The 26,374-nt window shown below is 43.8% G+C and overlaps 1 protein-coding gene across 8 annotated transcripts in view; it reads right to left on the reverse strand.

The window, feature by feature from the left end:
• LOC113610180 (tumor necrosis factor receptor superfamily member 10B-like) overlaps positions 1–26,374 on the reverse strand; it is a 105,922-nt gene that overhangs the window by 45,908 nt on the left and 33,640 nt on the right. For 3 of the 8 annotated variants that reach the window (XM_027088058.1, XM_027088063.1, XM_027088064.1), the window contains exon 1: positions 1,470–1,726. The exons of 4 other annotated variants lie outside the window; for them this stretch is intronic. In XM_027088058.1, the coding sequence (XP_026943859.1) occupies positions 1,470–1,652 (183 nt within the window). In that variant the 5' untranslated portion in view covers positions 1,653–1,726. Of the gene's footprint in view, positions 1–1,469; positions 1,729–26,374 lie in introns of those variants that run through there. One more of the 8 variants, XM_027088061.1, reaches the window with a different exon arrangement.

Genomic DNA, 26,374 nt, shown 5'->3' on the forward strand with positions numbered 1-26,374 from the left:
AGGGAAACAGGCACACCTGTGGACTCTTGATGTGAGTTAAAATGGTCTGGCCTTTTTTTTGAGGACAGTTTGCCATTATATATAACGAAAGTATAATATTACCTACCCATTGACACAACAATTTCACTTCCAAGGAGTTACCCAGTAGACGGTACACATGCATGTATGACACATACAAAGGTATATACTACAGTACAGTTGGAATTAGCAAAAAAACAAAAAAACAAAAAAACCAAACAAGGATATAATCTAGAAAGATATTCATGAAAGACAAGAATGAAATAAACTGGTTCACCCACATCTGCTTTACCTATACAATAAAATGTTATGCTGTTAGAAAGAATAGGATAAATCCGCATGTACTGACCTAAGACATCTAACGGAATTGGTTATTAACTCAGAATATAACAAAAGTGATCATGACTGTAAATGCATTTTTAAAAAAGCCATGAGAAGGGATGAGAACGGGAGTTTGGGATGTCAGAGGCCTAGGTCTCACATTCCCCAAACCATCAAGATCATATTTTGACCTTGTCTACACAGGTATTCTCACATTCACCTGGAAAAACACCTGTTGTACTAAAGTGATTCATTCATGCAGCAGCCTTAAACATGGGTCTCGTCTAGTATAGACTAATTTTTTAAAAAAATTAATTCTGTAATCATTTTGTGATTATATGTTATTGCGTCTCTGAATTTTGAATTAATTTGTTAAATGAAAGTATTTAAAACTTCATGACACCTGTAATGTTGGTTTCACATTTAATTTTTTTTTTTTTTAAACATATAAGGAACCTGGAACATGCAGGGGTGGAGCCTTTCCACTTGAAGTGTCTTTAGGATGTGCATCACCATGGGTTTTCCTGTTTGCATCACCCACCTCTAAGGAAGGAGGGGCGGCTCCAGTTCCTGGCTGCCTGATGGTCATTTAAGGGCAGCCTCGCAGGCAATGTGACTAGAAGGAACTGGGAACCTCCTTCCTGCTGAAACTCAAGGGTCAGAACAAAACGTGGGGAAGGCAGCCTGCTTCTTGGGCTGCTGTTTAATCAATTGCCATGAGTATGTTTTAGAATTTAAGCATAAGTGTAAAATAGTAAAAAGAAAGAAAGAAAAGACAGCCAATCTCTCTGTCGCTCCAGGCAGCTTGCCAGGGAGTTTCCAGCTTGACACTGCCTGCTCCAATGCCTGGAATACACTGCTGGGACCGCTTAGAAGGCCAGCCGGGCCGCGGACCGGGAAGGGGAGCGCGAGCTCTTCTCCCTCTGGGCCCGGGTCGGTCCTGCCGGGCCGTGACCCTGTTCCTTCCCCCGATTCTGCCCACTGTTGGTCCTGCGCGGGTGACCCGGTCAGGCACCCAGCCATGTCCGCCTGCCCACTCCCCCCACCCCGCTCCCTCCCCCGCTTCTGCCGCCCCCTCCCAGCCACCAGGCGATCCTTCCCCCCAGCCAGGACCCGCGGCGGGGACTCACCGATAGCAGGGCACCCAGGACGACAAAGATGAGAGCCAAGGGCCCCCGGAGCCGAGGCCTGGGACCGGGGGGGCGCCCTGCTCGGGAGCCCGAGGCGGCCGGTGGGCTCTGTCCCCGCTGCCCCGTGCTGTGGCGGGGCGCTCGCTGTCCCAGCCGCCGCGGCGTGACAGCCTGCAGAGCCATCAGGAAGCAACAGTGTCTTTCGTGGGGCTCTGGATCGTCCCTGCCGCCCGTGGGGTGTGCGGGAGCTCACTCTTGTCTCTCTCTTTACTCTCTTGGGAGGGTGGACCGTCCTGACTTTTGTATTCGGCGGCGTTGAGTCACCTGGGCGGGGCAAAGAACGGAAGCCAGCTAGCGAATAGGCACACCGTTGTTGAAACACGTGATGTGTTGGCAGAGAGGCTCTGAATAAAAGGCCGTCGTCTTCTAGGTACACCTCCGGAAGGTGGGGGGCTGGACATAGAACTAACCCTCTGGCTACCCTGGGCACGTGGTTTGTTTCTGGATCCTGTCCTTCCCAGGACAGGCACAGAAGGTGGTGGTGAGGAGTTTGGGGGGACGAAGTGGGAGCTGACCACTCCCAGAAACTGTGCCCTCAGCTGTGACCAGGGTAGTGAGGTTGAGTCCGAACCCAGGACCTGTCCTGATCCCGTCCCCTTTCCAGAGCCAAAGCCTCCCGTGTTTATAAACTCTGAACTAACCTGCCCTGACTTTGGCGTTTTCCTCACACGGCTACTCCCTCACCCGCCCCCGCCACCGCCACCGCAAGAGTCTCATTGACTGAGTTGATATGTTTCACTGCACCCAGGGTCACTTTGCAGCTCTGTCCCAGTGCGAAGCTTCTTGGTCAGGGCCTTGATCTTAGCATCTCTGTAGCCAGGTGTCTGGCTGGAGCAGACACTCAATGAACAGGTGAGTCGACCGAATGAAGTTCACAGAGGCATTGATCGCTGGGTCTGAATTCAGGTCACCATTAGGCTTCCGACCTCCCCCATCACCACCTTGCATGTTCTGGTAGTTTCAGGTCCATCATCTGACTTTCACACTCAGGACTTCATGTTATCTTGTCTCAGCCCTACTGCTCCTGCAGTCAGGCAAGCTGGAGGAACCCATTTCAGCCTTTCTTCAGGATTTTCCTTCCCTGTAGATTCCATAAAGCCCTTGGGAAACAGAACTGCTGGAGACTAATTGGCACATTAAACCAAATGGGCCAAGAGGGGGGTCCCCACGTGGGTCAGGCCCTTTCAGCTGTCCCTATACCTCCATCTCTGTGCCTGGCCTATTTTATCTTCATGACTCTCTGAATGTCCTTTGATGATAACAGGGCCCTGATTTCTCAATCCAAGGACACCATCCACATTGGGCAACGCTGCACTTTGGGCCATCAGGCTCAGAGGCATATGTCCAGGTCACTCCAGACTGTCCCATCTCTCTAGTTTGTCAGGACCAAGTAGGTACCAAACCTTCATCCCTCTCCTCAAGTTCCCATCATCTTCTTCTGCTCTCCATCTCATCCTGGAATGTCTGGGTTTGGCCTCTGCTATCTGTAGGCTGTTGCCAAGGACTCCATTGTGCTGTTCTCAAGCCCACGTCCCTCCTCTCTTATTCATGCCAAGGAGGAAGTGGGACACCGGCGGCTCCAGTGAAAATAATTTGTCAGTTGGCACTGGGAGGAAAAGGCTGGCTCTGACACTGTGTGATTTGGTGGTCCTGGGCTCTCTATCCTATAGGAGGTGTGAACATTTGATAATACGATGCAGGTACAAATACTTCGTTAAAAAGCTCCATGGAAGGTTTGTTACAGTACATTTCAGACTTGATGACACAAAATAAAAAGAAAGAGAAAAGAACCCTTATTATGAAACGCTTCTCTATTAAAAGGGAAAATCTATACGAAGGAGCCTGGTTCAGAGCGGGGTTGGTGGCTGTCTGGCTATGGTCCTCAGCTGGTGGGACCAAAACACGCTAAATGCATGGATCCGGTGTCCTGGGTTCAATGTGTAGAGGAGAGGAACAGTTGTCAAATAGCAGACCCTTTACAGTGATTCAGCAGGGAAAGGACGAAGTGCGCCCACAGGAGTAGAGAAGAAAGAGGAAACCCGAGAAACCACAGACGAGTAATGGAAGACCATAAAACCTGAATATGTACAGCCTAGGAAAAAGGGCAAAGATGACTTGGGATTCAGGAAAGGGGTGGATGAAAATACACTATTGTAGTAATGGATTCAGAACACGTGCTAGAAATACCACGACTTGTCCAATCTCAAGATACTATGGGTTTTCAATAAAACTAAATATATATATATATATATATATATATATACGTATATATAAACTATTTAATGAAATTTCATGTAGTGGGCATGTTACATCCAGGCAGTGAAGTGGTGTGCACCTGCTCTATCTTCTTTACTCCCTGGGACTAAGTTTTGGCCTCTCCGATCCTCAGTTTTCTTCTTTAAATGGACATGGTCGTATCTTTCACACTTGCTTTCTGTTTTAGAGTTAGAGCAGAAGTTGCTCCTGGCATAATGGACCATCAGGCTATCAAGAGTTCTAGCAGACTTCTCTGGATCCTGTGCCCACATTTTCAGAGGGATCCTTGATGGCCATTCCATACCATACTCTCTTAGCAACTTTCAAATATACAATACAGTATTATTAATTATAGTCTCCATGCTGTACATGACATCTCTAGGACTTATTTACTTTATAACTGGAACTTTATACCTCGTTCTTAAAGGGAGTGTCCTATTTTATCTTCTCCATCATGATGGCATTTACCTTAAGGTTCATTCTTTATTCCATCTCATTCAAAAGATTTCTTCTTTCTTGGAAATATAGTAGCTATTATCTCTCCTACTCACTTGACACAAACATGTATTACCTTCTATTTTATTTTCTGTTTGCAGACTGCATGTATTCTGACCAGACAACTCTGTTACTATAAAATCTTTCTTATTCCACCTCCCTATTTTTTACTTCAGATATCTCTTTTATTTCCACATTGTGTCTTACATATGTTGTCTAACACAGTTTGCTCACTGATCATAGATCTTGATCTTATGGAGACGTAAGCTTGGCCCAATACATTTTTTCTTCACTGGGACTATTTAAGCTTCCCATATGGCTGTTATTTCTTTTTTTAATATTTATTTTTTTTATTCACTTACTATTTATTTATTTTTTGACTGTGTCAGGTCTTAGTTGCGGCATGTGGGATCTTCACTGAGGCATGCGGGATCTTTTGTTGCGGTGCTCCGGCTGATTGTTGTGGCACGCGGGCTCTTTGTTGCGGCGCACACGTTTTCTTTCTAGTTGTGGTGGCGTGAGGATTTTCTCTTCTCTAGTTGTTGTGCACCGGCTCCAGAGCACGTGGGTTCTGTAGTTTGCAGCACGCAATGCTCTGCAGTTGAGGCGCGTGAGCTCAGTAGTTGTGGAGCATGGGCTTAGTTGCCCCGTGGCATGTGGGATCTTAGTTCCCTGACCAGGGTTCAAACGCTGTTCCCCCTGCATTGGAAGGTGGATTCTTTACCACTGGACCATCAGGGAAGTCCCCATGGCTGTTATTTCTAATTATTAAGGTCCTCGATGAAGGTGGCCAGAGTGGTGGGTGGGGCAAATGGGAGGCAGGGGCTAGCTCATTCAAGAACAAGGCAGAATCATCAACTCCCTCTCAGTGTCTTTTCTCTCATCCACTTCCTTCCTCTGGTTCCTCTTTTAGGCCATTTATATTTAATATATGCAAAACCTAACCAAGGAGGTGACTGAGCACTGTAAAACATTGGTAAAGGAAATTGAAGATGATCCAAAGAAATGGAAAGATATCCCACGCTCCTGGATTGGAAGAATTAATACTGGTAAAATGGCCATACTACCCAAAGCAGTCTACAGACTTTAATTTAATGTGATCCCTATCAAATTAGCTGTGACATTTTTCACAGAACTAGAACAAATAATCCTAACATTTATATGGAACCACAAAAGACCCAGAATTGCCAAAGCAATCAATCCTGAGGAAAAAGAACAAAGGTGGAGGCATAACTCACCCAGATTTCAGACAACACTACAACACTACAGTAAGCAAAAGTGTGGTATTGGCACAAAAACAGACATATAGATCAATGGAACTGAATAGAGAGCTCAGAAGTAAACCCACACACCTACAATCAATTAATCTTTGATAAATGAGGCAAGAATCATACAGTGGAGAAAGGAGAGTCTCTTCAGCAAGTGGTGCTGGGAAAGCTGGAAAGCCTTATGTAAATCAATGGAATTAGAACACTCCCTCACACCATACACAAAAGTAAACTCAAAATTGTTTAAAGACATAAATATAAGACATGACACCATAAAACTCCTAGAAGAGAACATAGGCAAAACATTCTCGGACATAAATCATAGCAATATTTTCTTAGATTAGTCTCCCAAGGCAAAAGAAATAAAAGCAAAAATAAATTGGACCTAATCAAACTTAAAAGCTTTTACACAACAAAAGAAACCATAACAAAATGAAAAGACAACCTACAGACTGTAAGAAAAAATTTGCAACAATGTGACCAACAAGGGGTTACTTTCCAAAATAGACAAACAGCTCATACAACTCAATATCAAAATAAAGGAACAACCCAATCAAAAAATGGGTAGAAGACCTAAATAGACATTTCTCCAAAGAAGACATACAGGTGACCAACAGGCATATGAAAAGATGCTCCACATTGCTGATTATTAGAGAAACGCAAATCAAAACTACAAAGAGATATCACTTCACACCAGTCCGAATGACAATCATCAAAAAGTCTACAAATCATAAATGCTGGAGAGGGTGTGGAGAAAAGGGAACCCTCCTCTACACTGTTGGTGGGAATGTAAATTGGTGCAGCCACTATGGAGAACAGTATGGAGGTTCCTTAAAAATCTAAAAATAGAATTACCGTATGACCCAGCAATCCCACTACTGGGCATATACCCAGAGAAAACTATAATTCAAAAAGACACATGCACCCCAATGTTCATTGCAGACTATTTACAATAGCTAGGACATGGAAGTAACCTAAATGCCCATTAACAGATGAATGGATAAAGAAGATGTGGTACATATATACAATGGAATATTACTCAGCCATAAAAAGGAATAAAATTGGGTCATTTGTAGACCCAATTTATTAATTTCTACTATTTCTACATGACTTCCACAAATCATGTATTAACGCATATATGTGGAACCTAGAAAAATGGTACAGATGAACCGGTTTGCAAGGCAGAAATAGAGACACAGGTGTAGAGAACAAACGTATGGACACCAAGGGGGGAAAGTGGGGGGCAGGTGGTGGTGGTGGGATGAATTGGGAGATTGCAATTGACATATATACACTAATATATATAAACTAGATAACTAATAAGAACCTGCTGTATAAAAAATAAATAAATAAAATAAAAATCAAAATAAATAAATAACAAATCACGTCCCAGGATTTCTAACCCTCTCCAAGCCTCCTAGAGAGTGTTCAGGCAATGTCTTGCCAGGTGGCTTTTGCTTCATTTCTCTGGGTCACCAAAACCTTTCTTACACTAATGACCATTTTGCTCTACCCTAGTAGTCTAAAGAATTAACCTAAGGAAATAATCATAGATTATAAAAACATTTATGTACAAAAATGTTTCTTGAAGCATTATATAAGATATCAAGCACATTGCAAGAATCCCTATAGGATTCTGGTTGAGTAAATGATAGTGTAATATTAGAGAGTTATTAAAATAATGTAGCAAGATAATTAATGATACACAGCATGATCAAAATATGGCAGGAGGAAAACATGAGAGGATTAAATAGAGTATATATTTTGCGGTTTTAGGAGAAGTTCAAAATTTTTTTTATCATTCTCTTCAAATGGTTCAGCTGAGCATAAGCTAAAATCAGTAACTTGCCTGTAATGAATAGGGTACAACAGAAGTGGCAGTGTGTGACTCCTAAGACTAGATCATTAAAGGCATTGTGGTTTCCTCCTTCCTCTCTCTGTTAGATCACTCTCTCTGGGGTGGCCAACTGCCCTGACATGAGGATATTCAAGCAGTCCTATGGAGAAATCCCTGCAGCAAGTGACTGAGTCCTCCTGCCAAGAGCCAGCAAGCAATGGAGGCTTCTTCAGTAGCCATGTGATGAGCCATCTGGGCAGTAGACCCTCCAGCCCCAGTCGGATAAATGCTTGTAGTTTTAAGCTTCAACATTTTCAGGAGATATGTAGGCAGCAATAGATAACAATTACAGTGTACATGATGCAATGAGGACCGGATACCAATGAATCACTCAACCTCACTCTTCCCTTCCCACCTCTGTCCCTCCCTTCTGTTTATTCATCTATGTCTAATGAAATGCACTAATATGCTGAGGGTGATATATCTAGATAATGGAAAAACAGTGAGATTTCTGTATATATGTATCATTTTAATCTTCCACAGCAAATATGTCTAACTTAAAATATAAATATTGTTTTTAAATGTACAATGCTCTACCCTGTTTATAAGAGAAGCCTTTTTAGTATGATAGAATCTACTTTCATGTAATTATTTCTCCCAACAAACCAAATGCTTGTAAGCAAGCACTACCGTGAAAAATACTAAAATTTTTTAGACCCGAGACAACATTTTTGAAAGGGAAATTCCAGCCAGTTTCCTGAAGAGTCAACTGCTTACCAACATTTACAGTAATCACTGTGATTCAGCAGTAACAGAATGAACTTACTGAATGGTACCATGTATTAAGCATCCAATATCATGATTTTAGAAAAATAATGATCTAGAAAAGTAATTAGTATGAAACTATTGCCGTTTTAACCATCCCCTGAATGTGCCTTGCTTTGCTTTAGGAAAAATAATTTCCAGATTTTCTGCTTTTGCTTATAAGAAGATAAAAATTATGTAAGTGTCCATCTTGAGCAGACTGACCAAGAAATGCAGCCTGGCCTAGGTCCCAGCTAGGGTCTGGGGTTTGTGTGAGGTGGGGTGAGAGGGTGGAGCTCTGCAGAGTCTCTGTGATTATCGCTTTATAGGATAGAGTCACAGAGTTTGAACAAGTTTGGCTTTCGGCCAAAGCACCTTGTGATATTTTTAACTATTAAAAGGAAGTAAAAGAGAATAAAATGTAGTGTTCTGCTGCTACATCCTGTATTTTTAAGCAGGAAATCCCTGATCATGCAGAGTATTTGAACAAACCAGAAAGTTTTTTGGGTTTTTTTTCCCCTCCCATTTCTAGCCAAGAACAAAACAAATTCTTGGAAGAACTAGGTAAGGGGCTGGAGTAGAGGATTAATTGGTGTTAAATCCAGGAGGATTGGAGGAGGCCAGGAAGATGGAAGAGGAGGTGGGGTTGGACTGCAATCGAGAAAATCAGCACCATTCTCCTGCCTAGCGCCCCTCTGAAGTGTAATCCATGGAAATATGTCTTTAATCTGTCCCTCCCACTGCCCCATGAGGACAGGAGGGGGGTCAGCCTTGCCCGCCGAGCACAGGCACGGTTGGCCCATGCGAGCTGCCCTGTATTATGGAATCCGGCCAGCAGTCCAGCGCACAGGGCACCAGACCCATCCAGTTAGCATGTTTTGGCAAAAGTAGCTGAGGCTCACAGCCCAACAAACACCAGTCGTGCTTCTGATTTCATGCTCACTCCTGAGTGCATTTTCTTTCAAAGGAGAAAGATTGTATAATAAAGATTTTTTTGTTTAAAAATTTTTTTGCATTGTTAATTCTGAACTATGTTGATAATATCATCCCTGACACAGCAACAGAGTTTTTTTTCCCTCACGCATTGTCTTCAAATGCTCTCACAGAGCCCAGGCACCGATTCTGCACTTTACTCAAGGCCAGTGCCAAGTTCCTTTCAGTGAACAAAATGCCTCCCATGATTCTGTGCGGCTCCAGGAAGAGGAGAGGGACATGAGCTTGGGAACAGCACTGTGGAGTCCATGGCAACAGCCTACAGGTATCAGAGGCCCAACCCAGATCCTGGTGGATGAGATGGAGAATAGAGGAAGATGCTGGGAACTGTGAGGAGTGGGATGGGGGCTTGGAAACAGCTTAGTCCTGATAAACTAGAGAGATGGGGCAGTCTAGGGTGACCTGGACATATGTCTGAGCCTGGTGGCAGGAAGCACAGCCTTGCCCCAATGTGGATAGTGACATGGAATTGTGAAATCAGGGCCCTGCTGCCATGGAGAGACATTCAGAGAGTCATGAAAATAAATAATACACAGTTTATTTATCTATAAAATAGTGTTTGAGCTCTGTAATCACATCCAGGCCACATTCTTTCTTGTGGATCTCACTTGCATGCTGTAGTGTATATAGAAGTAGAAGTATAATGCAGTACACATGAAACCTATGTAATATTATAAACCAGTGTTACTTCAATTCAAAAAAAAAGAAAGAAAAATAACTGTCTAACATGTCCAAAATATTCTATGATGTAGAGCTTTAAATTTATAAAATTATAGAGGCCAAAGTTAATTCACAATAGTAAAATACAGTCCTTTGCTTATACATAAAATCGTCTTAGCAATTCAATGGTAAATTGGTCATTACTTAACAAATAATTTTAAATGTCTATGGAAAAAAATTCCACTTGGGCCCCCAATAAGTCCTGCCATTTCTATGCATTTATATGTGCCATCATTCTGGAAAATCTGAAGCCAATAACAAATTATATTAGATGTTTTTATAAGTACATTGATTTAGTCTTGCTCCAGACGCGCAGGCTCAGCGGCCATGTCTCACGGGCCCAGCCGCTCCGCGGCATGTGGGATCTTCCCGGACCGGGGCACGAACCCGCGTCCCCTGCATCGACAGGCGGACTCTCAACCACTGCGCCATCAGGGAAGCTGTTTCTTATTCTTTTAAATAATGGCAGAGTACTTTATTGTTTGAATGAACCACACTTTTACTCTCCCCTGTTCTGGATAGTTGTTTCAACTATATCCTATTTATGTTTTTGCTAATTCCAACAGCATGGTAGTAAATACACTTGTACATATCACATATCCATATAGACTTGTGTACCAGTCTATTACATAACTCCTTAGAAGTGGAATTGTTTCATCAGTGGCATAAATGATTTTAAAATGTTTTAGATAACAACAAACTGTTCTCCAAAAGAAGGCTGGACCATTTTAACTCACATCAAGAGTCCACAGGTGTGCCTGTTTCCCTGCACCCTTGCCACACTGAACTTTGCTTCTCTGCTTGTCTAAAGTAAATATGGGGCACCACAGTGCTGTGGTTTTGATTCCTCAGTGCCAGTAGAGATTTTCAAGGATCCAGGAGATTTCTGAGACTGGGAGTGGGTGGCCAGGAGACCGCAGGTTAGGCAGCAGGGGAGGGGACAGGGGGACAGCGGTCCCAGCTCTGCACTTGAATGGTGTCACCCAGGGCCAGTTACTGCCCCCAGCCCTGCCTGGCATGAGATGAGGCCCATGTCTTTGGGCTCTTGGAAGGATGACATGAGATGAGCTGCAGAGCTGAGCTTGGTCCTCACCCAGGTCCCTGTTCTGCACATGTGATGGGGCCCCATTTCTGTTGTAGGTCTTCTACCCCAGGTTTCTCTCTTTCAAAGTGGGAACTGTGAGGTTCAGAGGCTCAGAGGCTCAGTCAGGCCACAGGAGTCTTGGGACTGCAGCTGGAGACTGCAGGCCTGCTCTGCTCCTTCCAGCTCTGGGACCCTGTGTACCCCTGCTTCCCGCTGTAAAACGGGAGGAAGTGAACGTCTGCAGGGCCCTCTGAAGCTGCTGAGAGCTGTGTGGGCGCTATGTGAGGCTGTGTGGGAGGACGAATCCCATCCTCAGGGCTGGTGTCGGTCACGCTGGTGCTGGGAGGGCCACAGGGTACGTGGTCTCCCACCCCCCAGCCCCGCAGTGGCTGCCACCTGCATGTATTGGCACTGTGCTGTGGGCTCCCTGGGGTGGGGCAGGAGCTTCTGAAGCACAGGGTGGAGTGCTGTGCTGGGGGGGTCATGGAGGAACTTAGAGGAGCCCAACGTCAGGTGGTGTCGGGATGGCAGTGCAGGGCCTCGGGCCTGGTGAGCCCAAGTGCTCTCAGCTGTCCCTCTGGTGAGCGCCTTGCACAGGTGCAGTTTGAAGGGTAAAGGTATCCATCCATGAGGCTGCACGTGGCTGGTCACCACGGCCCCTGCTAAGAAGGCCTCAGTCTCTGTCCTTGGACCACTTCCCCTCAGCCAGGGATGGAGAGAAGCATGGCTCCAACCTTCTGTGTCAGGGCTGGAGGAGTAGGGCCAGTGACATGCACGGAGCATGTGCCGTCGGGCAGCTGTATCCTGCACTCAACCAGGGATTGGGCATCCGTTATTCAGTGTAATTTTCCTAACAACTCAGGGAGATAGGGATGGTTTTTAACCTGTGTTTAATATAGAGAAAATGAGATTCAGAAGGAATACATTTCTGGCCTGACCATCTTTTTCTTTGTTTGTTTTTGTTTCTGTTTTTTGCGGTACGCGGGCCTCTCACTGCTGTGGCCTCTCCCGCTGCGGAGCACAGGCTCCGGACGCGCAGGCCCAGCGGCCATGGCTCACGGGCCCAGCCGCTCCGTGACATGTGGGATCCTCCCGGACCGGGGCACGAACCCGTGTCCCCTGCATTGGCAGGCGGACCCTCAACCACTGCGCCACCAGGGAAGCCCATGACCATCTTTATAATAGCAGGTATATTTTGCCCTGGGAATAGCATCTCCTGCCAGTTCCTCTTCAGGTGTATGTGAGAAGGGGGGAAAGGAAGAAAGGGTCTACGTTGTACTTAACACCCCAGTGTGCTAACACTTTAGACAACCATGTTGGACATTTAGGGGAGGTGAGCTAATTCCAGTTTACAGATGAGAAACTATAACTCAGAGAGGAAAAGTGTACTGGGTCTGAAGTCTCTAGAGAGGAACTGAGAAGGAGAGGGGGAAAATAGGAAAGTTTATTTTTAAAAGTAAAATATAAAGACCATTTCAGTGTTAAGCTAGAAGAACTTCATTACTAAGTCATTGGAGTTCAGTTAAGTATTAAGGGTTAGTCAGTAGTTAACCACTGATATCTAGGCAGCACCCCTATTATGCAGTCTGTCCACTCTGGTTAATGGCAGCATGAACAGTGCCAGCCCCGGGCGAGCCTCGATCCTTGTCAGCCTGCTGGTTTCCAGCGGTCTCTTCTCAGCCGGGGGTGGGTCCCTCCCGCGCGTGCACAGATGAGCACTCACCCACACACTGGATGGGCCCCTCTGCACGTCTCCAGAGCTCTCTCTGGGCAGCTTTTCTTCTCCAGGTCTCGCCCTGCATTCAGCCTCCTGGAACTCCTCTCACTCCCTCAAGAGGCCACGGGGTCTCTGTCGGGTCCCTTCCTGAGCTTCAGCCTGGAAACTGTCCTTAGGCAGGATGCTGAGGCCAACCCTAGGCTCACCTCCTTTGTGTCCTGGGGAGGGTGCTGTTATGCACCCACCAAGTATTGGGTTGGCCAAAAAGTTCATTTGGTTAATGAACATGTTGTTCAATAAAGTTCTTGGTGAAAATGAAACAATGTGTCTCATTTTTACTTAAAACTGAAGGAACTTTTTGGTCAACCCAATACTTGAAGAGCTCTTCATTCTGGGAAAGTCTGGGCCCTGGGGGAAGGAAACAAACGACTCCATGTTTCCCTGCTCCTGGGAGCTCACCGTCTGTGGAGGAAGTGAGACCAGGGACCTAAATAACCAAAAGAAAATGGCCTGAGATCCCATCACCCTCGCCTCGCCCCACCTCCAGAGAGCCTGTGATGTGATTCCTCTATAGATTTCCTCTGACAGAGGTGAGGCCCTGGGTTATGATATTACTATTGGAGGATGTGGTTTTTTTGTTTTTTTTTTTAAATTAAAATCAGCTTTCTGAGTAATGATTACACTAAAGAGAGCTTGTACTGAAATACAGCTTTTACCACGGGCCACGGTCTTTATACACATAGACACTCGTTGAATTCTCACAAAAGCCCTGCTGGGTAAGATCTCTGATTATCCTTGTCCGATGAGCAATGTGAGATGAAGATAGGTAGACGTGGCCTGCTGGAGGTCCCCCAGCTCTTTGGTGGAGGGGCGGGCAGGTGAGCAGCCCCAAGGTTGGGAACTGGGTCCCCTGCTGACCACTCTCCAGGTGAACATTTGGTCTCTGAGGCGTGCAGTCAGGCAGCACAGGGCCACCACTGGAGGGTCCCTGAGAGGTCATTTAGTCCCTTCCTTTCCTCTCCAACCTCATATTTACCCTTATTCACATTTACCCTTATTTACCTGAATAAGGGTAAATGTGAGGTCGGAGAGGAAAGGAAGTGACTTCCCAGGATCGTGCAGCTGTTTAGTGTCTGGCCCTGGATGAGAAGCCTGACGCCTGGATTCTCACCCTGTGGTCTTTTTACACAGTTAAAAAGAAGTCATAAACCTCAGAGTCAGATCTCAAGCCACAGGAAGACCTTGAGGACAGATCTGAAGCTGATGTCAGTTTACCAAATTACAGCTTAATTTAAGATAAGCAAGGCAGTTTTAAGGGTTGTATGCTCTAGAGGGGATAAAGGAGATTGCTTGAGTTGACTCTTGATCCAACAAACCTAGCTAGAGTGAGGATCAAATTTGGTTCTAGAAGAGTCTAAAGCATACATTGCTTTGAGGCAAAAAAAAAAAAAAAAAAAAAGACAAGGAAATTCCCAGCTGACCCTCATCTCTGGGAAGAGCTAGGGTCCATGGAGTCTTATGCCGCCCAAGAACTGGAACACAGGGCCTCCTCTCTTCTCACATTTGGTTCTCTCTCTCTCTCTCTCTCTCTCTCTCTCTCTCTCTCTCTCACACACACACACACACCCCCAACCTTGGATACATCCGGCATCCCTCAAGCAGAGACGGCTGACCTCAAAATAGGAAGCCTCCTCTTCCCTCACTTCACGCCTCCCTCCCATCTCTCTGACCTTGATCTTATCTGTGATCCTGTCTGTGTGGACTTTCCCCTCCATGTCCACCTGTGTCCCTGCCACCCGTGGCATTGTCACCTCTGCTTTGCAGCCCCTCCAGGCTCTTTTCACCTTGGCGACCTTGGAGGTGGTGGGGGAGAGGGGGGGTGTCTCTGTGTCTCTGCCTCAGCTCCCTGTGGCTGGAACTGTCCTGAGGAAAGGAAAGGCCATGCCTTGTCCCCGATGCCCCACAGGCCCTGCACAGGGCTGCACAGCAGGCTCCAGACGTGCCTCCCCCGAATGTACATGGGTTCTTAGATGCCTGCACTAACGCTAGTACGATGTTCTTGTCCTGTTCTAGGGGTATTTACGTGGGTGGTGGGAAATATGACCGATGGTTTCGAGACAGGAAGGGGGCAGGGCACAGCCTTTAAAAGAATGACATAGCCCGAGGGCACAACAGAAACTGATTAGAACCAAATAGGTCCAAGATGGCGGACGAGTCCAGTAGGCCTTGAGTAACACATCAGCATGCTAAATGACACACCCACAGGCGCCATGACAGTTCCAAGGCCGACCATAAAGGTCAAAAAGTGGGCAGTGGCCCAATTCCGAGAAATCCGCACCCCTTCCCCCAAATAGCTGGAATATTCCTTACACGTATCAGCCTATGAAATTACCCACCCCTGTAAAAACGGACAACCCCATACCCTGGTGCCACTCTTGCCTTCCGAGATGGCCCATACTCTGTCTGTGGAGTGGGTATCTCCCTGAATAAACCTTCTTTCTCATTACTACGGCTCACTCTTGAATTCTTTCCTGCTTGAAGCCAAGAACCCACACTTGGCGGCCGTCCCAGGGACTTGCCTGAGACCTGGGATGTGACCATCCTCTCGCGCCCCACGTTCTGTCTCCTGCAACAATTTGGCAACAGAACAGAGGCAAGTGAATGTCATGCTGAGGGACTGCCCCGGTTATAGGCTCCCAGAGCCAGTTTTCACTGTGTGGGCCCTGATCAAACCAGCACTAAGATAATTGTTGATAAAGACAAAATTGTTTTCTCAGTGGATGGTGGACTAGATGTGTGAACTCAGACTTGGCCCGAGCAGTATTTGGCCTGTGTCCTCATGGTTAGGTTGCACCAGTGAGAAAGAGGAAAGTGGAGGCAGACATGGATCTGAGAGAGATGGTCACTATAACACTGGAGGTGATAAGATACGTTTCATAAGAGAGAGAAAGGTTTCCTAACCTGAGAGCTGGCCGAGTCATTATCAAAATCAGAGAGTAGGGAGTAAAGGGCTTTAAGATTTAGGTGTATGCGTGTGTTTGGAGTCAGTATATCATTTTCCTTCTCTCTGAAGATCTTAATATTTCTTGCAATACAATTCTATTGGCAAAAAATTCCCTCAATTTTTGTTTGTCCCAGAATGTCTCTAGGTCTCTTTCACTTTTGAAGGATAATTTTATGGGGTACAGAATTCTAGTTTGGTGGGGGTTTTTTCTGAGCACATTAAGCATTTCACTCCACTCTCTTTTTGCTTGCATGGGTTCTTAGATGTCAGCTGTAATTCTTATCTTCTCTCCCCTACAGGTAAGGTTTTGTTTTTTCTCCTCTGGTTTTTTCCAGGATTTTTTCTTTAACTTTGATTTTCTGTAGTTTAAATATGATATATCTAGGTATAGTTTTTGTCATTTATCCTGTTTGGTAGACTCTGAGCTTCTGCATCTGTGGCTTGGTGTCTGACAATAATTTGGGAAAATCATCATTCATTATAGTCTCAAATATTTCTTCTGTTCCTTGCTCTCTTTCTTCTCTTCCTGGTATTACCATTATGTTTATGTTATAGTTTTTAGTTATCCCACTGCTCTTGGATAGTCTCTCCTGGGTTTTGTTTTGTTTTGTTTTTTTCAGTCCTTTTCTCTTTGCTTTTTAGTTTGGGGGTTTCTACTGAGGTAACCTGAAGCTCAGAGATTATTTCCTCAGCCATGTCCAGTCTACTAATAAGTCCACCGAAGGCATTCTTCATTTTTGTTAAAGTGTTTTTTGTCTCTGGCATTTCTTTTGGGTCCTTCTTAGAATTTCCATCTCTTGCCTTACACTGACCATCTGTTCTTTTGCACTGTGTACCTTTTTTTTTAATTTATGAATTTTATTTTATTTTTTATACAGCAGATTCTTATTAGTCATCCATTTTATACATATTAGTGTATCTATGTCAATCCCAATCTCCCAATTCATCCCACCACCCCCACCCCCACCGCCACTTTCCCCCCTTGGTGTCCATATGTTTGTTCTCTACATCTGTGTCTCTATTTGGTTCATCTCTGTCTCTAATGGTTCATCTGTACCATTTTTCTAGGTTCCACATATACGTGTTAATATATGATGTTTGTTTTTCTCATTCTGACTTACTTCACTCTGTGTGACAGTCTCTAGATCCATCCATGTCTCTACAAATGACCCAATTTTGTTCCTTTTTTATTTTTATTTTTTTTAGTAATCTGTAAAACTTTATTCAACGACATTAAGAAGTCCTAAGTTATACATAAAGTATCATTTGTGGATATAGACAAAATATAAGTTTTTAAGGCCATGGAGGTAGAGATTTTCCTCATCCATTCACTGAGTAGATATCTGTATTCTTTCACAATGCAAAGATGAGTAAGGTTACTTTACTTAGTAACACGCAATATACTGAAGGTATAAATTATGGTTTGAAGAGAACAGTATTTTCTTTTCCTTTTTTTTGAATTTTATTTTATTTATATTTATATACAGCAGGTTCTTATTAGTTATCCATTTTATACATATTAGTGTATATATGTCAATCCCAATCTCCCAATTCATCACACTACCCCCACACCCCCCCCGCCACTTTCCCCCTTGGTGTCCATACACTTATTCTCTACATCTGTGTCTCTATTTCTGCTCTGCAAACCAGTTCATCTGTACCATTTTTCTAGGATCCACATATATGCATTAATATACAGTATTTGTTTTTCTCTTTCTGACTTACTTCACTCTGTATGACAGTCTCTAGATCCATCCACATCTCTACAAATGACCCAATTTCATTCCTTTTTAAGGCTGAGTAATATTCCACATCTTCTTTATCCATTCATCTGTCAATGGGCATTTAGGTTGCTTCCATGACCTGGCTATTGTAAATAGTGCTGCAATGAACATTGGGGTGCATGTGTCTTTTTGAATTATGGTTTTCTCTGGGAATATGCCCAGTAGTGGGATTGCTGGGTCATATGATAATTCTATTTATAGATTTTTAAGGAACCTCCATACTGTTCTCCATAGTGGCTGTATCAATTCACATTCCCACCAACAGTGCAAGAGGGTTCCCTTTTCTCCACACCCTCTCCAGCATTTGTTGTTTGTAGATTTTCGGATGATGCCCATTCTAACTGGTGTGAGGTGATACCTCACTGTAGTTTTGATTTGCATTTCTCTAATAACTAGTGATGTTGAGCAGCTTTTCATGTGCTTCCTGGCCATCTGTATGTCCTCTTTGGGGAAATGTCTCTTTAGGTCTTCTGCCCATTTTTGGATTGGGTTGTGTGTTTTTTTTTAATATTGAGCTGCATGAGCTGTTTATATATTTTGGAGATTACTCCTTTGTCTGTTGATTTGTTTGCAAATTTTTTCCCCCATTCTGAGGGTTGTCTTCTCGTCTTGTTTATGGTTTCCTTTGCTGTGCAAAACCTTTGAAGTTTCATTAGGTCCCATTTGTTTATTTTTGTTTTTATTTCCATTACTCTAGGAGGTGGATCAAAAAAGATCTTGCTGTGATTTATGTCAAAGAGTGTTCTTCCTATGTTTTCCTCTAAGAGTTTTATAGTGTCTGGTCTTACATTTAGGTCTCTAATCCATTTTGAGTTTATTTTTGTGTATGGTGTTAGGGAGTGTTCTAATTTCATCCTTTTACATGTAGCTGTCCAGTTTTCCCAGCACCACTTATTGAAGAGACTGTCTTTTCTCCATTGTATATCCTTGCCTCCTTTGTCATAGGTTAGTTGACCATAGGTGTGTGGGTTTATCTCTGGGCTTTCTATCCAGTTCTATTGATCTATATTTCTCTTTTTGTGCCAATACCATATTGTCTTGATTACTGTAGCTTTGTAGTATAGTCTGAAGTCAGGGAGTGTCATTCCTCCAGCTCCGTTTTTTTCCCTCAAGACTGCTTTGGCTATTCAGGGTCTTTTGTGTCTCCATACAAATTTTAAGATTTTTTGTTCAAGTTCTGTAAAAAATGCCACTGGTTATTTGATACGGATTGCATTGAATCTGTAGATTGCTTTGTGTAGTGTAGACATTTTCACAATATTGATTCTTCCACCCAAGAACATGGTATATCTCTCCATCTCTCTGTGTCATCTTTGATTTCTTTCATCAGTGTCTTATAGTTTTCTGCATACAGGTCTTTTACTTCCTTAGGTAGGTTTATTCCTAGGTATTTTATTCTTTCTGTTGCAGTGGTGAATGCGATTGTTTCCTAATTTCTCTTTCTAATCTTTCGTTGTTAGTGTATAGGAATGCAAGACATTTATGTGCATTAATTTTGTATCCTGCAACTTTACCAAATTCATAGATTAGTCTAGTTATTTTCTGGTGGCATCTTTAAGATTCTCTATGTATAGTATCATGTCATCTGCAAACAGTGACAGTTTTACTTCTTCTTTTCCAATTTGTATTCCTTTATTACTTTTTCTTCTCTGATTTCCATGGCTAGGACTTCCAAAACTATGTTGAATAATAGTGGCTAGAATGGACATCCTTGTCTTGTTCCTGATCTTAGAGGAAATGCTTCCAGTTTTTCACCACTGAGAATGATGTTTGCTGTGGGTTTGTCACATATGGCCTTTATTATGTTGAAGTAGGTTCCCTCTATGCCCACTTTCTGGAGAGTTTTTATCATAAATGGGTGTTGAATTTTGTCAAAAGTTTTTTCTTCATCTATTGAGATGATCATATGGGTTTTTTTCTTCCATTTGTTAATATGGTGTATCACATTGATTGATTCGCATATATTGAAGAATCCTTGCATCCCTGGGATGAATCCCACTTGATCATGGTGTATGATCCTTTTAATGTGTTGTTGGATTGTGTTTGCTAGTATTTTGTTGAGGAGTTTTGCATCTATATTCATCAGTGATATAGGTCTGTAATTTATGTTTTTTGTAGCATCTTTGTCTGGTTTTGGTATCAGGGTGATGGTGGCCTCATAGAATGAGTTTGGGAGTGTTCCTTCCTCTACAATTTTTTGGAAGAGTTTGAGAAGCATGGGTGTTAGCTCGTCTCTAAATGTTTGATAGAATTCACCTGTGAAGCCATCTGGGCCTGGACTTTTGTTTGTTGGAAGACTTTTAATCACAGTTTCAACTTCATTACTTGTGATTGGTCTGTTCCTATTTCTTCCTGATTCAGTCTTGGAAGGTTATACCTTTCTAAGAATTTGTCCATTTCTTCCAGGTTGTCTATTTTATTGACATAGAGTTGCTCTTAGGATGCTTTGTATATCTGTGGTGTCTGTTGTAACTTCTTCTTTTTCATTTCTAATTTTATTGATTTGAGTCCTCTCCCTCTTTTTCTTGATGAGTCTGGCTAAAGGTTTATCAATTTTGTTTATCTTCTCAAAGAACCTGCTTTTAATTTTATTGATCTTTGCTATTGTTTTCTTTGTTTCTATTTCATTTACTTCTGCTCTGATCTTTATGATTTCTTTCCTTCTGCTAACTTTGAAGGTTTTTTGTTCTTCTTTCGCCAGTTGCTTTAGGTGTAAGGTTAGATTGTTTATTGGAGATTTTTCTTATTTCTTGAGGTAGGCTTTTATTGCTATAAACTTCCCTGTTAGAACTGCTTTTGCTGCATCCCATAGGTTTTGGATCAACGTGCTTTTGCTGTAATTTATCTCTAGGTATTTTTTTATTTCCTCTTTGATGTCTTCTGTGATCTCTTGGTTATTTACTAATGTATTGTTTAGCCTCCATGTGTTTGTGTTTTTTACGTTTTTTCCCCCTGTAATTGATTTCTAATCTCATAGTGTTGTGGTCGGAAGAGATGCTTGATACGATTTGAATTTTCTTAAATTTATCGAGGCTTGATTTGTGACCCAAGATGTGATCTATCCTGGAGAATGTACCGTGTGCACTTGAGAAGAAAATGTAATCTGAGTTTTTGGATGGAATGTCCTATAAATATTAATTAAATCTATCTGGTCTTTTCTGTCATTTAAAGCTTGTGTTTCCTTATTAATTTTCTGTCTGGATGATCTGTCATCCAGACAGGTATTTTTTCTTCTGAAAGAAAAATATCAAAGAATTTGTGCACCTGTCTTAAAACCACCACATGTAAATACTATTAATAATCTTATTTTTTCCACTTAACATATTTTGAACATTTTTTCATTTCATTAATTATTTTGCTACAGTATTACTTTTAATAACTCCCTAACATACTGCATGAGTGTTAACACCAGTAATTTAACCAGAATCCCATTGGGAACATTTTAATTATTTTGAAGTTTTTGACATTTGAATAATACTACAAGAAACATTTTGGTGTGCATATGTTTCTATAATCCATGATTATTTAACTAGGCTAATAGGTGGATTAAAATGGTCGTTCGTTTGGAAATGGTTTCAGCGACTCAGAGAATGGAGCAAAAGCCACTTAATAGGACATTGTTTGGACACTCTCCAGGGGGAGGCATGGGGAGGGGTGGAAATCCTGGGAAGTGGTTTGGATCAGCAAGATTCCAGAGCTCCTACAGGATTATAAGAGTAAGTGGAGGAGAGAGACAGCTTTCAAAATGAAAGACCTTTTGCAGTGATTCAGCAGGGAGAACATGAGGTGCGCCCACAAGGACAGAGAAGAGGAAACCTGAAGACCAGCAGACAAGTGATGAAAGATGGTAAAACCTGGGTATGAGGAATCCAAAAATGGCAAAGATGACTCAGGACACAGGAAAGGGGTGGGTGAAAAGTCACTTAACGCTTTTGTGGAAATCTGTTTTTAAAAATGAGTTTTCTATTTGTCCAATCTCAAGATAGTGTGGGTTCAGAAGTTTATCTGTATTTCATGAAATTCCAGAGTGAATGTTTAACATCCAGGCCATGAGGCTGTGTGCACGCTGGTTATCTTCTTTACTACTTGGGATGAATTTCTGGCCTTTCATACTATTGTTTTGCCTTTATAAAATGGACATGATGACATTTTTCAGATTTGCTTAAAGTTTAAGCTTTCTGAGCAAAGATTGTGGGCTACTTGGTTTAAAGGCTCTTTGAGTGGTAAACATGCCTTAGAAGGTAGAGATTGGCTACCTCCCTGGAGGGATTTAGAGGCTGTTCCCTCCCTGTCAGGGGCATGTGCTCACATTCTAGGCTTCTCTCCTCCAAGAGACTGTTTCTATTGCAGGGTAAAATATATGATCTTTTTTACTGAGGAGGAGAGCAGGCGCAGGTGTGTCAACCATCTATATAAGCTCTGAGTTTCATGATATGGGATTCCTCTCCAGTGGCATAAACCCCACTGCATGCTCAGGTATGTCTGTCTCTACCCCCTCACTCCATGGGGACCTGGGGCTTGGGTAACCGGGGCTAAGTTTGCTTGGCAACTAAATAGTCTGATCCTTGATCCAGAAATTGCACGACGTGATGGTGTGTGTATAGTCTGCTAGCATGTATGTTTGTATACATACATATACACACGTACATGGATACAAATACATACATGCTACCCAGGTCTACACAGACACACAAGGACTCCCGTATATAACTGTGGCAAGGTAACTTGTTAACTCACTAGTAGGATCTCAGACCTGTCAGGGTTTCAAACAAAATATTGAGAAATGGAACAGCAGAAGTAGTGGGACGTCTCTTTCAAGATCAGGGTAGAAGGACGGTGACTTCAGTCACCCTGACACTCCCCCCAGTCTCTCCCTGCTCTCTCGCTCTGATGAAAGAAGCTGCTATGTGGTGTGCAGCCCTATGGAGAGGCTCACAGCACAAAGACCCAGGGTAGCCTCCTGCCAACTGCCCCCCAAGAACTGAATCCTGCCACCACCTTGTGTGTGAGCTTGGAAGCTTGTCCTTCCCCACTCAGGTCTTGCAGTGACCGCAGCCCCAGTCTTGTGAGACCCAGAATAGAGAACCCAACTATGCTGGGCCTGGATTCCTGATCCATAGAAATGGTGATGTAATAAAGGCTGTGGTTTTTAAAACACTAAGTTTTAGAGTAATTTCTAGTAATACGGGCTTTTACGTATCCTGCAAAACTGCTCAGGTTCATCCCAAGTGGACTGTGAAATAAAGCCTATTGACCATGGAATATCGCCCCTAACACCTTCACCTTCTCACCCCGCAGGCTCCAGTAAAACTTTGACAGACACAGAAACAGATGGAGGCCCAATCAGACTGCCCAGTTCAAGGACAATTCAGATGATTCGATACAAGGGCCTCATACAGGCAAAATTTCTTTTCAAGAATTTATTTTAAAGTAATTATAAATTCACCTCTTACTCCTGATTTGTGATCTAAAATATTTTTCTTCCCAATCCTGATGTAATATGTAGTAACTCACAGGCAGGGGCAGTGGCAGGAGGGGGGCCCAAGGGAGTGTGCAGCTCTGCACCCAGCACCCTCACTCTGGGGAAGGGGACAGGGGTGGGACCATGGGGCCTCCCAGGAACTCTGGTGGGTGGGAGAGCCAGACCCTAAGGTCCAGGGGAAGGGAACTGGGGCTCCATGAGGTTGCAGGGCTGAGCCACTGGGCCCACTGATGAGGATGCAGAAAGGCCAGCGGGGAGAGAAAGGGAAGATGGCCCAGGAGTTGCAGGAGGCCCCCAGGTGAGGGGTCACAGAATGACCCCAGCAAGCAGGGCCCCACCCCCCCTTCCCAGCAGCTCTGTCAGAGCCGGTCTGCACCTCTAGGGAGCCCAACAGGCCCAGGTGTGGCCCAGAGACATCACCTGCGGAGGCTGTGGGGAAGCCGCGCCAGGCTGGGGTCCTCCCCCAGGGGAAGGGCAGGGAGGAGGAGCTGGATTGCAGTCCCCCAGGAACCTGGTGCCCAGAAATCCAGAGTCAGAGCAGGAGACACCCATGCAGGGCGAGCTTGAGCCCGAGGCATAAAAGGGAGAAGGATGGAGCGGGTCACACAGCAAGAACACACACCCCTGTACCTGTGTCACTCAGCACTGTTCTACAGGAGGACAGGAGGATGGAGGAAAAAAACACACATAAAATTATATAAAATTGCATATTTAATTTGGTCACCAATTCATAAAAATGCATATTTATATAAAATTATAAAATTTTAAATATAACATTGCATAATTTGGTCACAAATTCATAAACACATGAGTATTTTATACCTAATGATATTTCCTGTATTGCTTGATATTTCTAACAAAATCTTCAAGAAGGGGTCCTCTCATTGAGAAGAGACTTGAACAGACATCCAATTTTCAAGTAAAACTTCAAAAGTATCATATTTGCACTGGCATGAAGCAATACAGGATGCAAGTTCACGTTTCTTAAAGATTCTCATTGGTAAAACACACAATAAACATGCGAACAAGTGAATATAGCTGACAGACACTGGCAAGGCTAATACTTTAGATTGGCACTGAAGGAAGTCTTCTGAGAAAGGGACAAGTGACCCAACACCTGATTGACAAGAATCCATTTATACTTCCCACTGAAGATGAAGGCAAAGTGTCCTGCACAGAAGGAACAGCAAAGGCAGGAAACACCTGACTTCCAGAAAAGGGAGGGACATCAGGGCCAGGGGCATATAGCACCAAGACCACAGGGTCGGCCCTTCTAGAAACTCAAGTGGACTCCACATGCTATATCCTGATGTGCCTAGATTCAGGCAGTTCCAGTTTTGGCCACATTAGCCACATCAACCTTAGGGAAGACAACACACAAAGCTTTGAGATGGAATAGACCAAAAACCCCCGAGAATTGCTTCCACCATTAAATTATCCTGCAGCAGTTGGAACACTATGGAGAAGGGTTTAATGGCAGAAAGATATTTTTAAAAAGCAATAAAAGGACCAAACCTTAATATAGCAGCCATTTTAGGTCAATTCTCACAGTATTTAAGAGCTGGTAGTTTTGTGTGAGTCTCTTCTGCAGAAGGCCATGAGATCCTTTATATAGCCAATTCAGGTGAACAGGAGGAGGCCCAGGCACCACAGCCCAGTTCACGGACCCCAGATGCAGGGCTGCACGTGGATGCCACTTCTCCTCACTCTCTGCTCAGATGTAAACTCCTACCTATAAAAAATGTAACTATTCACACAGCTATAAAATTGACATGTTTAAAGTGGGCCCTGGAGAAGTCACCAGGCATCCAAAAGTGACCAAACTTCCTTTGAGGGAGAAGATGCTATCAGTGCTCTCCCCACAGTGGGCTTTTTCTCCTTTCCTTTTTTTTTGCTTTTTTTGTTGTTGTTGTTTTGTTTTTTTTGCCTCGCAGCTTTTGGTATCTTAATTCCCCGACCAGGGATTGAACCTGGGACCTCAGCAGTGAAAACGCAGAGTCCTAACCACTGAACTGCCAGGGAATTTCCTCCTTTTGTATTTCTAATTGTTTTTGATTCCCAGCTCTCATCCAGGTAACCCACATAAACAACCTAGAAAGTATATTTGCAAAATTTTTTTACACTTATATAAATATATATATATAAACATAAAAGTACGAAGATTCACAATATGTTTGCACTTTAATGATGTGTATTATGTTACACATCATTAAATGCATACATATCAACATGAATGACAAATACAAATAACAAATACAAATGAAAAGTGCAAGTCTTTTAGGATAAAAAAGTGTCTTCAACTGAAAGGCTGAGGTCCTCAAACACTCAGGACACAGCAGAGCCTGCTTCACCATCTTCATAGACATACTTTCCCGAGTCCAGCAGGTGGTCCTGAATTGTCTCCTTTGCCAATCTTTGCCCCAGCGTTTCCAAGGCGTCCAGCAGGGTGTTGACTGAGGCCTCCCGTCCCTTGTTGCTGACCCAAGTATCCAGCATTTCATACAAGGCATCCCGAGGGACCCGGACCCCTTCTCTGACCAGAAGGATCTCATTTTGCGTGAGGCCCAACTGCCTCATGAGCAAATCCCAGGAGTCACACGGCACGATGGTTGCAAAGTAATCAAAGAACAGCTTCAGGCCTAAGTTCGGGGAAAGTCATAGAGACAGAGTTGGGACAGGCTTCAGAAAGGGCAGAGGACCCTCAGTCAGGCCTAGACCCCAGGGTGCGAGCTGAGGAGTGACCCCTGCTGGTGAACCTGCTGCTCTGCATCCCTGACATGCTTCCCATCAGCAGAGAATCAGGCCACACTGCATGGGCCTCACCTGTGCCCAAGGCACTGCAGGGAGTCCAGGTCTCCAGAGAGTCCTGCCCTAAGGGGGGATGAGGGCCCACCAGGGAGGGGAGATGGACGTCATGGAGGGAGAAGGCAGTCTGTGGTAGGAGACAGAGGGCGGGACACAGTGGTGCAACAGACCTCAAAGGAGGACACCTGCCGTTCTCACGAGAGTGAGGTCCCCTGGCTGCCACCTCTGCAGTGGGGACAGAGCAAGGGCCTGGAGGGAGGAAGGTCTCTGGCCTCACACCCAGCTCGGCCTCGCTGACTGACACTGTGGCAGAGCTAGATGGGGACAGACTCGGAGCAAGAATTTAACCCATAAAATGGAGCAAGCACCACCCACCTCACGGGACTGTACTGGGGATTCAATGAGACGTGTGTGAAATGCAGTGCACACCACCGTCCATAGGTACATAAGGTGGGCCCCGATACAAATTTATATTTTCTAACGGCTACACTGAAAAACGTAAAAAGTAACAAGTAATAACTAATTTTCATAAAATAGGGTACTAACTCAATATATTCTAAAAATTTTCATTTCAGCATGTAATCAGTATACAACAA

The sequence above is a fragment of the Aethalodelphis obliquidens genome, unplaced genomic scaffold (genome assembly GCF_003676395.1).
Source record: "Aethalodelphis obliquidens isolate GAN/ISIS:26980383/991018 unplaced genomic scaffold, ASM367639v1 scaffold61, whole genome shotgun sequence".
Lineage (NCBI taxonomy): Eukaryota > Metazoa > Chordata > Mammalia > Artiodactyla > Delphinidae > Aethalodelphis > Aethalodelphis obliquidens.